Raw genomic sequence first — 18,203 nt, 5'->3', positions numbered from 1 at the left:
ACGGACGGACGGACGGACGGACGATCATGCGATTCTACAAGCTGCACCTGACTACGTCAGATGAGCTAAAAAAAATTATGGTAAATCAACACGAAATGTATTTACTACCAGTCTTAATGTTTCTCTAAGTCTCTTTCGCCTATTACTGCCGATGACTTCCTGTAAATGCCGTTCAAATGCTCCTCTGCAACACACAAGTACAGCGCACGCACGCCGCTGTGCCCAAACAACAAGTATAGTAAATACATTTAGTGTTTATTGACCATAAATTTTTTTTTATTGAGACGTTCCAAGTGCCTGTGGTGTTACCTACCGTATCGCAGCAGCAGTTGGTGTCGCAGTGTCCGGCACTGAGGTCACACACACACGGTGCCACCTCCACGTACTCAGCCTTCTCCATCTCCGTCTCTCGATCCTCGTCGAGCACGTCTGTGGACGAGGAAGCCACGTCAGTCACACGCGCACGTAATCCAGCTTACCTAGTGTAACTACATACGCGTACATAAATGTATATATATGTAAGTATATATATATATATATATATATATATACACACATACTGCATCAGGAGCCAATAAAACAAATGTTTGTATTTGATCACTCCTGATATACACACACGCTCGCACACATGCTCGTACACATACACACACACACGCACGCACGCACGCACACACAGATATATGAACGTGAAGCAGTGCACGCAAAAACAAGACGCGGAATATCACTGCACTAGAGTCGTCCACGATCACATTCGCTCGACATCACACTCTCTTCTCCACCGTCGATGTCACGGGACACACGCCACGATCCACGCCCAAAACTCCTCACCCGCGGCGCTCGTCCAGTTCACGACGACGGCGCTCTGCAGATCAGCGACGACGAACGCCGCTGCCGACCTGTTCGTATACTTGGGGTTCTGGTTGGTGTCCGGTGTGGCGCAGCAGGTGACCAGTAGGTACTCAATGACCGGCAGCGCGGGGTACGAACTGCGCCTCAATGCCAGCTTCCGAAACAAATCGCCTTCCTGTAAGTGAAACAGGATTATGACTACTGAACAATGACCCGGGAACTAGTGCCATCAGCTCCCACTAAGTTCTGTTTCAATCATAGAATTACATAGAGACACCTACCTATATTATTTCTATGGTGTCAATTCACTGAAGAGATTCCGGTGGGAAAACGTTTCTCGCAAAAATATTAGAGGATATAATGGATATATACCGCAGATCAATTATTCAAGGATGCATGCATGCAATCAGTGATGAGATAAAATTAAAATTTTCTTGACGCACAAATAACGTTCACTTTCGTCTCGATAATACAGCCAGAGAAGTGTTGGATAAACCAAAACACAGAAAACCAAAGCATAACAAGATCAAAGCATGATTGACAAAGAATGACAAGCAGCAAGAGAAACTCTGCCCGCAACTTCACGTGAACACTTCCATAGTAATTACCGTCAGTACAAGGGTCTCCCTTTCTAGCTCCCATGGTTCCACTGGCATGTCAGTATCTGGCTGCAGTGCGATGGAGGTTGGGCCGTTCACAGCAACGTGTGACAGTGTAGTGTTGTCAGTCCCTGTGCTTGCAACAGACGCGTTGGCTTCCTCCATGGTTGTGTCGTTTGCTGTACTTAGACTGGTCACGTTAGTTTCCTGTGTCGTGCTGTCATTTGCTGTGCTTGTAGTGGTTACATTGGGCTGTTCTGTAGTTGTGCCATTTGCTGGGCTTGGACTGGTCAAATTTGTTTTCTGTGTCATGCTGTCACTTGCTGTGCTTGTAGTGGCTACATTGGGCTGTTCTGTAGTTGTGACATTTGCAGTGCTTGCACTGGTTACATTAGACTGTTGAATCGGAGTTTTATCTATTCCACTGATGTCGTCACCTCCTGTCACCGTTTCTGATTCATCGGTTAACGCTATTTCAACAGATGAGTCTAATTGCCCCTGTGGCTCGCTCGTTGTACCAATTTCCCCTAAGGTCACACCCGTAACTTCAGTGCTAGAGGGCTCGACGTTGGGTTCATTAGTAAGGCCTTCGGCTGCACCTAATGTTACTGTGCCTGTTGTTGCTGTAACAGGAACACTTGTACTTGTACTTGTACTTGCAGTAACTTGTCGTTTCTCGATGTTGTGGTCAGCTGCTGTTGACGTTGGTGCTTCAGGAAGACCTTCTGTCATTACTTCACCTGCGTCATCTGATAAAATGACAAATGATAATGACAAATGCTAATATCGATTACGTTCTCCAGGTGCATCATTCGAAACCGAATACAATCGATACCATCACACAACGTGGGTGGCACGTCACTACAATAACCTCTTTCACCTAGGCTCGGTCACACACATTAATTTAAAAACGCTCAAAATTTCACAGAAATTAACACAAGCTTAACCTATCTCGTTATTGTAGGCGCAACAGACGTTCACACTGGTTGCCACAAGCAGCATAAAGTTGCCGGACTCAGCCGACGATTTAGAATTCGGCAACTCTGCCCCGACTCGACAAACAAGTGATCGTCTGCAAACAAGTTTGGCGAGAAATGCAACCACTGCGAGTCCTTACAAAGAATCTGTTAACAAGTGTCACAACAAGTGTCAACAAGTGTCACCAGTGTCACGAACTGACACGATCGCAGCAGTTCTCTCCCCACTACCTGCTCGTGAGGCGACTGCAGCTGGAGCGGAGGAGGGAAGCTGACAGCGTGCGCTATCTCTGGCGGCGATAGCTTCGTGTGCATCGTCCATCTGCTCGACCCTGCACTGGAACGTCACGTCACCCGGTCCATCGTCCGCGACGGGTGCGTCCAGGATGAGGAACGCCTGAGAACAACGCACGCCGACTTCATTTGACTACATCACAAATTTTCTATGGTGTATATTTGTAAAAATTTTATTCCAATTTTTTTTACATTAAAAGTAAGTACTAACGAGACTAAATGTATCGTCAAATTCTTACCTGATAAGATTGTTTCTCAACTAGTTAAAAATCCAAAAATCTGGGCAATTTGATATAATGATCACGACATTAAATGCTTGCTATGGGCTATGTACGAGTCACGAGTGTTTGTTCACATTGAACGGAATAACAAAATAGGAAGTACAATGCAGCAATTTTTAAACCATAAAAAGTGAACAAAATCATTTACATTTTGTGAAAAAGTGGACATAATTTTTTTGTTTACTTTTACTATTCACGGTGATGTCATCACTTTCAGTGACACGGCAAGATCCGAGAAGCAAGGTAGCATTCGTGTAACGTGTGACAACCTACACAGTGTTATCTCAGGCAGGTTTACGATCACGAGCACAGCCTTCACGTTCAGCCGACAATCATTCGTGAGTAGGAAAATGAGAATTTGATCTTTTTTTAAAGTGTAAACGTATAAGAAGGTTGCTGTGTTACTTACGTCAAAAGATGTTGTTCTCACTGTGGCTAGGCTAGGAATGATTGCGATATCACCAACATCAAGCACAAAGCTCACTGCTTCTCGCCCAGATGTACTGTTCAAGTACTGGTCACCACTGACTGACTGGCCCACACAGATAACGTAAGTGGAGACCCCTGGTGACAGCAACCTATAACTGATAGATGCCTCGTGTACTCCAGATGCTACTTCAGGGCTGGTGAACTCCAACTCCATATTGGATCCTGAAAAGAGACAGGTGCCTCACATAATTGTACAGCTCTAAAGAAGCTTGTATTTTATTTACTATTATATATTATATATGGTTAATAAAATGTCCCCTCATATCTAGGTAGACTTAACTCTAGGCAAAACTTTTAATTAAACAGAACTTTGTAATCTGCTGTGCTCACTTCTTGTTAAAATATTACATAATTTTACTGGACTGCATGCACAAGTAACCTACCACCCTGGTCTTGAACAGCTGAGCAGAATATCTTCACTGAACTCTCTAGCACATCTGAGAAGCTCAATCTGAAAGTGTCAAACTTTCCGACAACTGGTGGGACGAGAACGACCTCTCCGCAGATTTGTACGGTAGCTGCTCCGGATACCACAAGTTCCCTGACACGGTAAAACAGGGTGCGAAATTAACGGGAGTCCAGAGTCAAATACTCCCTGATTTATTGTCGGACTACCTGATTTGACATAATATGCAGGAGTCCGTGACTCCCTGAAAATTCTGCCATACTAACTAGTTCGTTCCAAAGCATGGCCTCGCGAAATTAGCGTTGTTTTTTTTAGCTAATGCCCAAAGAAAATTTGGCAGACGTGCAACCTCCTGAATCTTAAAAATAAGCACATGCGTTATTGTTAATATCTTTAATTTTGAACCTCAGACTGCAGACTCCCTAATTTTTCTGCGGACTCCCTCTTTTTGAGAGTAGGGAGTCCGTTGGACTCCCGTGTTCAAAAGTTAATACCATCTCATACCATCTCATACCATGAACTGGGAGATGTTGTACATTAACTGCAAGTGTAATTACTTTACAGCTCATGCACTCTAGATTATAAGTTACTATATTAACTCAATTCATGCATTGCACTGTGTATCATCTAAGATTTGTTTAACAGCTTAGCCATTACCTGGCCGAACTTGTGGAGGTGTTGTATTCAAACTGTCGACCTGATGTAAGGTTGTACACGGAGGACTCTCCGCTGCATGTCACCGCTACTTCTCGTCCAGGTCCCAGGATGTCCAGTGGAACTTCTCCATGCCCTACACTGCCACTCACTACAACGCCTCCGAATCTAACTAACGCATAACCTACGGCAGAGTCCGGGATCAAAATGCACGTCACGTTAACGTCGTCGGTCTCAGCTGCCTTGGAATTAATCGTATTAACGAATACCGGTATGATCCCTGTGAGATCATTCTCTCGAAATCTGTATACTTCTGGGTCGGCAACAGCTTGATTTAGATGAGCAGGGTAGCCTATGTGTACTTTGCCTGTAGTGTAGATAAGAAATACTGCCATGAGTACTTAATTCTGATCAATTTACAATAGACTACAAGACATAAATGCTAAATTGGTGCGAATATACCTTACACACTTTATGTATCTTGAAACGATTCAGACAACTCAGGTGTTTTAGTACCGTAATGGTCTTGCACCGTAATCATTCAGATTCTGAACTGCATATGTGACAGAATGAAACAGTTATGTTTCCTCATTTGCACATGTAAATCATTGCATCACTTTGAATACAAATACACATTCTATTTATGTAATATATGAACGATGGAAAATGATGCAGACATCTGTGTAACAGAAAAATTCATGGTTTCCCATCATTTTGTGAGCTGATGTGAAGTAAATCAGTGCATCAATCTACGATACAAATAGCTAGATGTATGTTCAAGACTTTGAGATACACAAGGCGTCAGGGCTCGAATTAACCGACGGCACCGACGGCAATTGCCGTCGGTGCCCCTATCAATCGCCGTACTGCCCCTGAAAATCCAACCCGACCGACGGCAGTCACCTGCCTTGCCCTTTTGTGTAATTGCTGTCGGTGCCCTTTAATCTACTGCCCTAGTTTTGTTTTTAGTCGAATCAACATAACACGTGCGCGTGCGTGCTGTAGTTGCAATGATGAGCTAAAAACTGATAGTCGCAGGAGGGAATAATAACAGCATCGGATAATTATTTGCTCCTGATAGCGGGCATGTAAAATTTCTTGTTACTGTACTTCCATTAGCAGAGGTGGGTACAGGGGTCAGTGTTACGGTGTAAGCTTACATATGGGGGCATATTGTTTTGTACATTAAAAGCAAGACGATGTTGATGTACTAATTTGTTATGAGTTTCCCTTTATTTTACAAAAGTGCCTTGGTGCCCTTCTCAAATTTTGAGAGTTGCCTTGGTGCCTTTCTATTTTAGAGAAAATTCAAGGCGATTTCTCACATGCCCTAAAAAAATTGCCTTGCCCTTCTCGTCGCTTAATTCGAGCCCTGCAAGGCGTGCAGGGTGTATATTAGCTCTAGTACTATAGCTTGCTTACAGTTGCTGCAGGGCTGTAGAACATTCTATTACGAATGCTAGGGACCAACCCGCTGACTGGCGCTGCTGCAGCGCCACCAAAAATGGCTGTTTGAAGTTCGTAAATCGAATGTTCGTTCACAAGAAATACCGCAAGCAGACCATTTCAACGATAGTTAGAGGTTAAATTTTAGTAGCTGATATGACTTGAGACATATTCACTTCGGATAAGAGGCATTAATTGCCTACCACAGACGTTTTATAGCCGTGAGTAACCGTGAATAAGTTGGTCCCTAGCATTCGTAATAGAATGTTCTATAGCCCTGCGGCAACTGTATGCGAGCTATATAGTACTAGAGCTAGGTGTATATGAACCACGAGGAATTTATATAAATAAATCTTTCCATAACATAAGTCATAGTCATAGGGATATTTTGGAATCGATTAATGCATTATCCACCAGCTATCACAGTGTCAGTGTGTTCATTAGCGTTAGCAGGTACAGCACACACTACGACTGTACGAGTCGCTGGTTACAGGCACAACTGTCCATAGTGCCAAATGTCATTAGAGAAGTAGCGAAAGAAGCTGCAACTCCAATCTCAAAAATCTTTGAAAGCTCCATGAATGATGGTGTGGTACCTGACGACTGGAGAAATGCGAGAATGTGACTCCAATCTTTAAGAAAGGAAAGCGCAGCTTAGCCAGCAATTATAGACCAGTTAGTCTAACCTCTATAATATGTAAAGTGTTAGAAAGTCACATCAGGGCAGCCATAGTAGACCATCTGAATCATCACAAGCTAATTAAAGACTCTCAGCATGGGTTCACGAGTGGTAGGTCATGCCAAACGAATTTACTGGAGTTCCTCGAACTAGTGACGAAGTATGTAGACCACAGAGACCCTGTGGATGCAATATACATCATGGACTTTTCTAAAGCCTTCAATAAGGTACTGGTCACACAAACGACTTGTCGACAAACTGCAAGCACATGGTATCACGGTACAGGTCAGTAGATGGATAGAGTCATGGCTCACAAATAGGAAGCAGCGAGTGGTCTTAAATAGGAAATTTTCAGATGGGTCACGGGTAACAAGTTGGCTCCCTCAAGGTTCAGTTCTGGGCCCAGTACTGTTCTTCATCTACATCAATGATATAGACGAAAATGTCACAAGCCATATATTAAAGTTTGCAGATGATACCAAAATATTCAATACCAATTGACTGTCACAGAATTCAGAAATACAAAACAAACCCAGGAATCGTGTTCAGTTCACACACAGACACACTGTCGCTGCACGAGAGGGTCTATATGTCCCCCGGGGTACTGCCATAACGTACCCTGGGTACGGTCTGGTAACGGAACGTACCCTGGATACTATACTTATATGCCGGACCATACCCTCGCGCTACTCCACTAACGAGTCTAGGAGTCGGCCTATGCCTACTCCCTAACCCTAACCGAACCCTAACCATATCTAAATAGCTGACGCAGGGTACGTTCCGGTTATACGCGGGACCGGTACCGCAGGGTACGTTCCGGCAGTACCCTGGGGGACATAGACCCTATGAGCCACACTGTCACTGCGCACGGTCAGTCGGTCACACCTAATCTTGTTGGGTTACATTATTGACATATTGTATCTAGGTCACACACACACAGTGTCGCTGAAGGGGTCGTTGTCGTATCAGGTACTACATATATGTATACACAAAGTGTACCAGACTTGTACTACAGTAAAGAAGTGTACCCTAACGGTAACCCTACACATACCTCATATAAAATATAAACATAATACTAAACAACCTAAAACTACCTCGGGTACATATATATTTTATAAAATGGCTCGGATATTTTATGCATCATGATTGGTCAAAACGCGTCACGTGACACGCCGTTGTTATTGTTATAATCAGACGCCAAACCGTGCAAAAAAGCGCGCAAAAAAGTTATATTGGCACACTCGCGATTATGTTAACATTTACAATAATTAAGCCATCAACTGAAATTTTCGAGAATTGAGATTTACTATTGATTTTCTAGACTATTTATCTAGACTGTTTATCTAGACTTATAGTGTGTGTCGCAATTTAATCAACTGTAAATGTTTGTTTTTGACTTTCGGGACTGGAATAAATTTTCGAGATTTAGCCTTACTAGGCCTATTTATTTTCTAGACTATAGCTATTTGATCAGACTGTTTATGCAAAAAAAAAAATAGACATTGTTATTCTAAAGACTGAAATGTGTATTGTTTTGGAGCGTTCGGGAATATGAAATAATTTTCTGTGATCTAGACTTACATTTATTTTCAATTCATTGTATGTCGCAATTTTATAATAAACAGATAACGCACTTGGCCTGTTGTGCGATTCATGTAAATGCAGCGCGGGCTTGCGACAGTATCTTTAGACCACAGGCACTTGGACGGCGTTTCAATAATAAAATGAAGGTTAATAAATATACAACTTGTCAGTAGCCTACTACTACAGTACCAGCAATAGGTCTTAATGTTTGATATTGACCTAATACTTCATTCAAACACGCGTTAATATACAGCCGCTGCAGACACATAGCCCGCACGCCATTGTGGCAATAGCAAGATTACAAGTAGATAAGGAGGGAGGAGTAGATAGGAGATAGGAGGAGCTAGTAAGATTAGGAGGATGATAGAGGACTAGATAGGAAGGAGTAGATAAGGAGGATCTGTAAATAGGATAGGAGCACAGTAGATTAGGAGGGTGTCACTACTCTATCTACTGTGTATCTGTGCATGCACAATGGGCGTGCGGGCTATGTGTTGGGGCAGCGGTGTATTTACGGTGTTTGAGTGAAGTTATTAGTGTCAAATCAAACACTTAAGACCTATTGCTGGTACTGTAGTAGTAGGCTACTTGACAAGTTGTATTTATGTAACCGATCATTTTATTATTGAAAGCGGTCGCAAGTGGCCTGTGGCTTTAGACTGGTGCGCACGGCCGCACCTCGCCGCAAGCGGCGATCGTGGGCAGTGCGCACGGAGTCTAAAGATATACCTCGCGCCGCGCTGCATTTACACCTTAATGGCACGCACGGCCCGTGTGTTTATCTGTATAATATGTATAATGTATGTAGTACCTTGGAACAACGTCCGAGCGAACGCTTCGTGGCGAGCAGTGTCAGTTGTCACGTGACAGTGTGTTATGTACATAATGGGTACCTATGCTTTGTTGGCGAGCTCACATTCCAGCAAGATAAGAAAGTATCCACCGACTCAAGAGCACAACAAGGCCCTCAATAAATTTAGCAATTTATAACATTGCTAAGGCATCGGAATAAAATCAAACGTAACCGCACAAAAACTTACTTCAGTAGGGACCCTACATGCAACCCTATGATGCAACAGGGTGAACGGCAATTGTTATGTTCAAGATAGCCGCCATTTGCTCCCATGTTTTGATTGGAATCTTTATTCGTAAAGGTATAAAATCCTATTTAAAAATAATAATACTAAATAATATAATAAAAAAATCAAATAATACATGATAAAATTATTATATAATAAGAATGTTTACTATATTAATTGTTTAATTGTTTTGTTATTATAAAGAATAGTTGCAAATTTGTGAATAGTTAGCTTGTGAGCTTCGGGACTTCCATGCTCGCAGCGTGAGCAGAAAAAGTAAACGTGACAATGCTATAAATCATTCAATCAATATCATACATAACAAGTTTTGGCGTAATAACCAATGTTAATGATATGGTTGAAGTTCTGATGTCATCCTTTGAAGGAATCGTTGCCAGTTAATAGAGGCATGCATCAAGGATTGCTCATTTTATTGGTAAGCTTACGCTGTCAATTGTCATGAATTACCGGTAAATCAACTAATCAGTGTCTGTCATCTCATAGGTGAAGGGGTGCAAATCGCACGTTTAGGCACCATTAAGGCTTAGGTATCACCGAAAGTGATGCACAGATTTCTGTGTATCAATGCAACTGATGGCACAGACTGCCGTATATCAAAAGAATGATGCAAAAACCTAACCCTAACCTAACCGCAAGGCTCGACACTTAAACGTTTTTTTTTCAGTGGGCCCGATCAGGCCAGCCAAATCATTTTTTTGATTTTTTGCAATTTTTGGTGCGGCCGAAATGAAATCTGGTTGGCCCCGAAAAAAACAAAGAAAAACATTAGTAAAAATCTTTATTTTCAATCTCGTATTGTGATATATTTGATAATGGGCGCCGTCTGATGCACTTGCGGCACAAGTCTTTAAACAAAAACCGCCACACGATGGCACAGCAGCTGACATTTGGATGATTGAGGCATAACATTTAAATTAGTCTATCACGGCAAGTCAAATTTTCACGGCATCAAGAATCTTGGGGCATCCATTTTTCTACTTTCACTGCTTATTTAATTCTAAACACGCGCGTGTCCACGATCTATGATCGATCAGCTGCAGACGTTTCAAGAAATCAAAGTCACAGAGCATGCAAATAATAAAACAAGTAACTGTAATAAAACAAACAACACATGGGCTTTCATGTTAAAAATAAAAACATAATACATTTACATCTCGATAAAAGTTCAAATGTCTGGCAGGCTTTGAAACTGTAAAAATAAAATATTGGGGCAGATTTAATAAGATAAAGTAGAACCATTTAATTATATCAACAAAGTAGCTCTGGGTACGCAATGGCATTAAAAAGAAAGAAGCAAGGCCATATGTCTAGATAAGTTCAATATTTCGTTGCGTAAAGAGACAGAGGAAAAATGGCATAAATAACTTACTAATCACTAATATTACACTTTCGGATTAAAATACTGATCATCTTCATGGAATAGTTGGTTCGCTTGTCGTTCGTACCTTCGGATCGCGAAAACAGTGGGAGCACAGTGTGCAGCAGCTAGCAATCAAGGGTGACCAGACGTCCGCGTATTTTGCCCATGTGTCCTGACGTCCCGTACCGACCTTTCCCGGACCATGTGTGTCCCGTATTTATTAACAATTTGAAGCAAAATCTAAGAAAAAATGAAAGAAAATTTCATCATTTTTTTTATTATGAACAATTTGTTTGCTTTCGAAACCTCCAGTTCGCTCAGCGTTCATTTTACATGCCTCCACAGGTACACTGGAGACAGGCGTATTGTCTAGACGCATTGTCTGGTTCGGCTTGATACAGATGTAATCACATGTATCTGGCCGTGCAATATGCCGTGCGCCCGTGTATGCCGCGGTCCAGAAATGCTAGGCACGTGCGTACGGTGTGCCCGCGCGTCCGCGAATTGCTCGCGGTCCTCATTGAAATGAGATTAGCACGTAAGAAAAATTATTTTTATGCACATAGACACTTTTATAATTTTAGTGGCCGCGATCGGGCCACCAAATTTTAACTTTTGGAATTTTTGGTGGCCCGACATCAAGTTTTGGTGCCCCGGGCCACCGGGCCCGCGCTAGTGTCGAGCCTTGCCTAGATCCCTAAGCAGTAAACACTTCGTGATAACGTATCACGAAGCGGAAGTGTACCGCGTTAGCTGTTAGGTTAGTTAGGGTTGAGGGTTTTTGGCATCATTCTTTGATATTAGCGAGAGTCTGTGCATCAGTTGATGATACAACAGAAATCTGTGTACGCTATAGATACTATATATCAACACAGGGGTTCCCTTGAACTTTTTTTTCAGGTGGCCGGCCGGCGCCAACTTGAAGTAATGAGATTCAGGTGGCAAATGGATTTTCAAGGTGGCCTGGTTGTGCTACATTTATTAAATAATTTATTTGTATCCTAACTATGGTAATGTGTTTTGGTCAAAATAATCGCAATAACATAAGCTTAGATTACGAACAACGAAGCCAAAGAAAAAACAAAACCTGACTGAGTTAAATAAGTTCCCAATATTAAAAAGCTTTCCAAATTCTCTGTGGGCAGTATCTTTATTAAGTAGCAGAAACTCATGTATTAAGATGTCAATACAAAACTGTCCTTCAATCATTCACTGTCAGGTGACTGTCATCTGAACCCTTTGATGAATGCAGATCAATTTCTTGACATGGGGTCAGACCCATCAGAGCCTAATCGCATAAATCAATCATATCGTATCAAAAATCAAAGATGATAACAAACACTCTGTTATGTACTGCACTTTTGTCTTGGAACTTGTTGGAGAAATGAATTGCGCAAAGAACCCACACAGCTGATTTGACTAGCTGAATAGATTTGACGTGCAACTACTGTTTTGATTTAGGCCAAGAAAGCATTGTTTCTTGTTGCTGAATTCACATCTCTCAGGAATCTGCTTCCAGTAAACCACACGTACACATCACACACGCACACGCACGCGCACACACACACGCACACGGGCACACACACACACACACGCGCGTGCGCGCAGAAGCACACACACACACACGTCACACACACACACACACACGGCAATCAGCAGAGCGTCCCCTTGCGCAATCATGCGTGTACGTGTCGCAAGATCTCTGTGTGAGATGGATGTCCGGACGCGTAGCCTAGCGGCTCCTCGTCCGGCTGTCGCATAGCCACGGCCTTATTTTTATTGGTGGCCAGGCGGGCCACCAACCCGACAGTTTCAGGTGGCCCGACGCCGTTTCAGGTGGCCATTGGCACCCGGGCCACCGTTAAAGTCGAGCCCTGCAACACATACAACACATATGTGTTGTATATGATATATATATGGTGATACCTAAGGCTAAGGTTATAGTTTATGACTTAGGGTTAGGGTTAGGGTTTTTGCATCAATCCTTGATATACAGAAAGTCTGTGCATCAGTTGATGATACACAGAAATCTGTGCATCAGTTGATGATACACAGAAATCTGTGCATCACTTCGTGATACCTAAGGTGCCTAAAGTGGATTGGCGCCCATCTCATATCTCTAGACACTACTCTAGTAGTACTACGTAGTAGTAGTAGTAGTACGCAGGCCTGCGGCAACTGTACGCGGGCTATAGTACTAGAGCTAGAATAGAATAGACATCTCTATTCTGTATGTTCTTCATCATCACCCTAATCATTGCACAACATTCCAGCCTAAGCATAAACCTATCACTACAGACGTGAGTCTAGCATAGCTCTAGTAACTATAGTCTGAGTACAGTTGCCGCTGGCTACTGTTGACTGCTGGCCGCTGGCTACAGTTGCCGCCAGTGGCAACTGTACGTGGGCTATAGTTACTAGAGCTAGGTCTAGCATATATGATAAATTAAACATGATCTGTAACAACACGATGCTGATGGCAGCATAATAATTAATATAATCTCATTAAAATCTGACACTGACCACAGGCCCTTGGAGGCTCAAATTTCAAGAAGAGTAAGACTATATTAAGAGCGAAGCTTTGCTCTTAATATAGTCTTATACTCTTCTTGAAACTTGAGCCTCCAAGGGCCTGTGCACTGACAGATTGTATGACAGCAAAATATAGAATATATGAAGAGCGTATAAAGAAGGAGAGTGTACAACGGTGAAATGCTGAAACCATGTTGCAGTATTAGTCGAATTAATAAACTTTTCCCGTTTTATTTTGATGATTCTTTGCAGTATTATTGATCAGCTGTCTTACCTTGTTAATATAAAGCAAATCACATGTCCCTACGATGCCTCTACGCTGAGATAATGAGCGGTGAAAATCTGGTATTTTTGCCGAAAACCGACTCCAGATCAGTCAGTACTGCGACAGTCTCTTGTTTTGTGCACTGTATGTTGCTTCCGGTCGCCGCTGTGTAGCGCTGACTTGATACGTTATTACTGCAGCGTTACTACATCCAGCGTAAGGGGCGGGTCATCACCATGGCGATAAATAAAAAGACGTTTTTGTGGAGTAACGGCTGCGTCAATGACTGGAAATGCGAGAAAAGATAGTAGAAGGAAAATAAATTTCATTGTCAATGAATGACGGAAACACGCGAGGTTTCCCGAAGCTATCGCCAGAACAAGAGACAGTCGCAGTACTGACTGATCTGGAGTCTTTTTTCGGTGAAAATACCAGATTTTCACCGCTAATTATCTCAGCGTAGGGGCATCGTAGGGACAAGCGGATTGTTTTATATTAGCAAGGTAGGACAGCTGATCAATAATACTGCAAAGAATTGTCAAAATAAAACGGGGAAAGTTTATTAATTCGACTAATACTGCAACATGGTTTCAGCATTTCACCGTTAACCCGGACCGCCCTAGCTGTGACTAGAACTATGGAAACTGGTCACCCAAACCCTCTGGATCCGCCCCTGCATTTCAATCGATAACGTAACTGATACAGTAGCGCGGCACGTGGGTGTTATTTGTTAAATCCATAACCGTAAACTAGACCCAAAGGCGCGCGACAACTAACTGTTTTTTATTTTTCTAGTGGCCCGATTTCGGCCACGTCAAAATATTGATGTTTTATTCAATTTTTTTTGGTTGCCCAAAAATGAAAATTCTGGGTGGCCCGAAAAAAAAGAACAAAGAACAACCTTATAAATCTTTTATTTTCAATATCGTATTGTAATATTAAATTTGAAAATTGCCGTCTGATGCATTGCAACAAGTCTTTAAAACAAAACCCACACGAATGGCGCAACACTGGACATGATGTTGAGGCATACATTTAAATTATCCATTCCACCGGCATCAAATTTTCACCCAGAATCTTTGACAATTTACATTTTTCTACTTTTCACTCATTATTTTATCTAAACACGCCCGTGCACATGCTTATGCTGATGCATGTGGAGACCGTTTAAGAGGATCAAGTCACAGAGAGCTGCAAATTAATAAAACAAGTAACTGTGTAATACACAACAGGACAATTGGCTTTTTCAACTGTAAAATAAAGACATATTAACATTTTTAAATCCTATAAATTCAAATAGTCTGGCAGCTTTTTGAAAACTGAGTTAAAAAATAAAATTATTTGCAGATTTTAATAAGTAAAGTTAAGAACCATTAATTATATCAAACAGTTAGCCTGGGTACGCATTGCATTTAAAAAGAAAAGCAGCCATATGTCCTAAGACTAACGTTCCAATATTTTCGTTGCGTAAAAGAGACCAGGAAAAAGTGCATAAAAATAAACTTAACTATCAACTAATCTATTACACCTTCGATTATAAAATACTGATGATCCTTCATGGAATAGTTTTTCGCTTCGCCTTGCGTATCGTTCGTTCCGCTTCGGATCCGGAACAGTGACCCATCCAGATGCGCTACGCTAGCAACGCAGGTGTACAGAAGCTCCCCGTATTATTGGCCCATGGTCTGCGTCCCCGTTACCGACCCTTCCCGACGCATGTGTGTCCGTATTTTTTTAACAATATTGAACAAAAATCAATACAAAAATGAGAATTTCATCATCTTTTTTATTTATACAATTGTTTGCTTTCCGGAAACTCTTCATAGCTCCGCAGTTCATATTTACATGCTCGAGCAGTACACTGGAGACAGGCCGTAATTGTCTTAGACGCATTGTCTAGGTTTTCGCTTGATACAATAGTAATCACATAGTATGCTGGCGCTGCAAATATTGTCTTGCAGCTCGTTTGTATGCTCGCGGTAGGAATGCTGCACGTGCGTACGTTGCCTCGGGCGCTCCGCGATCTGCTCGGGCTCTCTTGTTGAATGAGATATACTACCGTAAGAAACAATTAATTTTTTATGCACATAGACATTTAATGATTTAGTGCGATCGGAGGTGCCCCAAAATTTTAACTTTTGGAAATCTGTTTTGGTGCCGCGACAATCAGGTTTTTTGGTGGGCCTCGCGGCCCACCGGGGAGGCCGCGCCCGGAGCCGGCGGGGCGATAGGCAGGCTAGTGTCGCCGAGCCTTGCCTAACCCTAACAGTAAACACACCTTCGTGATTACGTAGTCAGCGAAGCGGAGTTGTGTTACCAGGTACTGTTAGGTTAGGGTTAGGGTTAAGGTTTTTTGCATTCAATTCTTTGGATATACAGGAGTCTGGTTGCACTCAGTTTCGATGATACTACGAATCATGTGTACCATAGATTGTAATATAACAACAGCAGTGGGTTATGCCTTGAACCTTTTTTTTTCAGGTGCGCGCCGGCCACTTTGTAGTAATGAGAATATCCAGAGTGACCAAATGGAATTTATCAGGTGGCCCGGTTGGCCTACATTATTAATAATTTAATTTATTGTAATCCTAACTATGGTAATGTGTTTTTGGCACAACATATTATCGCGCAATAACATTAGCATAAGATTACGACAACAACAAGAAAAGACAAAACGCACTGACTGAGTTTAAATAATTTTGTTCCAAAATATTAACTAAAGCTTTCCAAATTCCCCTCTGCAGTATCTTTATAAGTAGCAGAACTCAATGTCATTAAGAATTCATAAAACTGTCTCAATCATGTCTCAATGGTCAGTTTGTGACTGTTCCATATGAAACTTCGCTGATAATCAGAAATCAACTTTTCTGACATGGGTCTAGACCCATCAGAGTCGCTAATCATAAAAATCAATGACGTAATGCGTAATTCAAATCTAAAGATGGAAACAACAGTCTGGTTAATGTATGCCACTTTGTCTTGACATTTGTCGAGAAAATGAATTGCGCCAGAACACCACTACAGCCTGTAATGAGATAGCGATATAGATTGCACGTGCACGTAGCTGTAGTTTGAATTTAGGCCAAGTAAAGCAATTGTTTCCCCCTGTGGCGGTTCATTCTCACATTCTCAAAAGACTCTGCTTCAGTCAGGACACAAACACGCTAACGGCAACAACACCCAGGACCGCGGCAGAGGAGCGCGACGCGCACACCAACACGATATCTAGACTATTTATCTAGACTATTTATCTAGACTATTATCTTAAACTGTTTATCTAGACATACTGTTAATTGTGTGTGAAGCAATTTACTAAACTGTAAATGTGTTTGTTTTGACGTTCGGAATTGAAATAAATTTTCGTGATCTAGACTTACTATTTATTTTCAATTCATTGTGTGTCGCAATTTTATAAAACAGATAACGCACTTGGCCTGTTGTGCGATCAATGTAAATGCAGCGCGGCGCTCGGTATCTTTAGACTGGTGCGCACGGCGCACTCGCCGCAAGCGGCTCGTGCGCAGTGCGCACCAGTCTAAAGATATACCTCGCGCCGCGCTGCATTTACACTAATGCACGCCGGCCCGTGTGTTATCTGTATAATATGTATAATGTTATGTAGTACCTGACAACGTCGACGACCCTTCGTGCGACAGTGTCAGTGTCACGTGACAGTGTGTTACTGTACATAATGGGTACCTATGCTTTGTTGCGAGCTCACATTCACAAGATAAGAAAGTATCCCGAACTCAAGAAGCACAACAAGCCTCATAATTTACAATTTATAACATTGCTAAGCATCGGAATAAAATCAACACGCACAAAAACTACTTCAGTAGGGCCTACATGCAACCCTATGATGCAACAGGGTGAACGGCATTGTTTATGTTCAAGATAGCCGCCATTTGCTCCCATGTTTTGATTGGAATCTTTATTCGTTAAAGGTATAAAATCCTATTTAAAAATAATAATACTAAATAATATAATAAAAAAACAAAATAATACATGATAAAATTATTATATAATAAGAATGTTTACATATATATATTTTTAATGTTTGTTATTATAAAGATATTGCAATTTGTGAATAGTTAGCTTGTGACTTCGGGACTTCCATGCTTCCAGCGTGACAGAAAAGTAAACGTACAAGCTATAAATCATTCATTCATATCATAACATAACAAGTTTTTGCGTAAAACAATGTTAATGATATGGTTGAAGTTCTGAAGTCATCCTTTGAAGGAATCTTGCCAGTTATAGAGGCATGCATCAAGGATTGCTCATTTATTGGTAACTTACCTGTCAATGTCATGACATACCGGTAATCACTAATCAGTGTCTGTCATCTCATAGGTGAAGGGGTGCAAATCCACTTTAGGCACCTTAGGCTTAGGTATCACGAAGTGATGCACAGATTTCTGTGTATCATCAACTGATGCACAGACTCCGTATATCAAAGAATGATGCAAAAACCCTAACCCTAACCCTAACCCGAACCCTAACCCTTATGCCTACTCCCTAACCCTAACCCGAACCCTAACCATATCAAATAGTGACCAGGGTACGTTCCGGTATACCGGACCGTACCCAGGGTACGTTCCGGCAGTACCCTGGGGGACATAGACCCCATGAGCTATGACTATGACTATGAGCAACTAACAGTAACACTAACACTAACAGTAACACTA

At 41.9% G+C, this 18,203-nt stretch overlaps 2 protein-coding genes across 3 annotated transcripts in view; one reads left to right on the top strand and one right to left on the bottom strand.

Annotated features, from left to right (window-relative positions):
* The window catches only part of LOC106808742 (agglutinin-like protein 5), a 25,948-nt gene extending 8,538 nt beyond the window's left edge, over positions 1–17,410 (bottom strand). Inside the window, exons 1-8 of the mRNA XM_014811585.1 lie at positions 17,215–17,410; positions 4,553–4,916; positions 3,873–4,030; positions 3,410–3,651; positions 2,657–2,822; positions 1,458–2,197; positions 829–1,024; positions 314–429 (exon numbers count right to left, since the gene is read on the bottom strand). Of these exons, the coding sequence (XP_014667071.1) occupies positions 314–429; positions 829–1,024; positions 1,458–2,197; positions 2,657–2,822; positions 3,410–3,651; positions 3,873–4,030; positions 4,553–4,916; positions 17,215–17,287 (2,055 nt within the window). The 5' untranslated portion in view covers positions 17,288–17,410. The remainder of the gene's footprint in view (positions 1–313; positions 430–828; positions 1,025–1,457; positions 2,198–2,656; positions 2,823–3,409; positions 3,652–3,872; positions 4,031–4,552; positions 4,917–17,214) is intronic.
* Positions 17,411–17,635: 225 nt separating this feature from the next.
* Positions 17,636–18,203, top strand: part of LOC106808737 (poly(A)-specific ribonuclease PARN-like domain-containing protein 1) — a 16,330-nt gene continuing 15,762 nt past the window's right edge. For both annotated transcript variants that reach the window (XR_001393807.1, XM_014811572.1), the window contains exon 1: positions 17,636–17,805. Coding sequence is in view for 1 of the 2 variants with exons in the window: in XM_014811572.1 (XP_014667058.1) it covers positions 17,727–17,805 (79 nt within the window). In the remaining variant the exon portion in view is untranslated. The remainder of the gene's footprint in view (positions 17,806–18,203) is intronic.

The sequence above is a fragment of the Priapulus caudatus genome, unplaced genomic scaffold (assembly GCF_000485595.1).
Source record: "Priapulus caudatus unplaced genomic scaffold, Priapulus_caudatus-5.0.1 Scaffold301, whole genome shotgun sequence".
Classification (NCBI taxonomy): domain Eukaryota; kingdom Metazoa; phylum Priapulida; class Priapulimorpha; order Priapulimorphida; family Priapulidae; genus Priapulus; species Priapulus caudatus.
The sequence above is the reverse complement of the archived record's forward strand: the minus strand, read 5'-3'. Positions and strand labels throughout refer to the sequence as shown.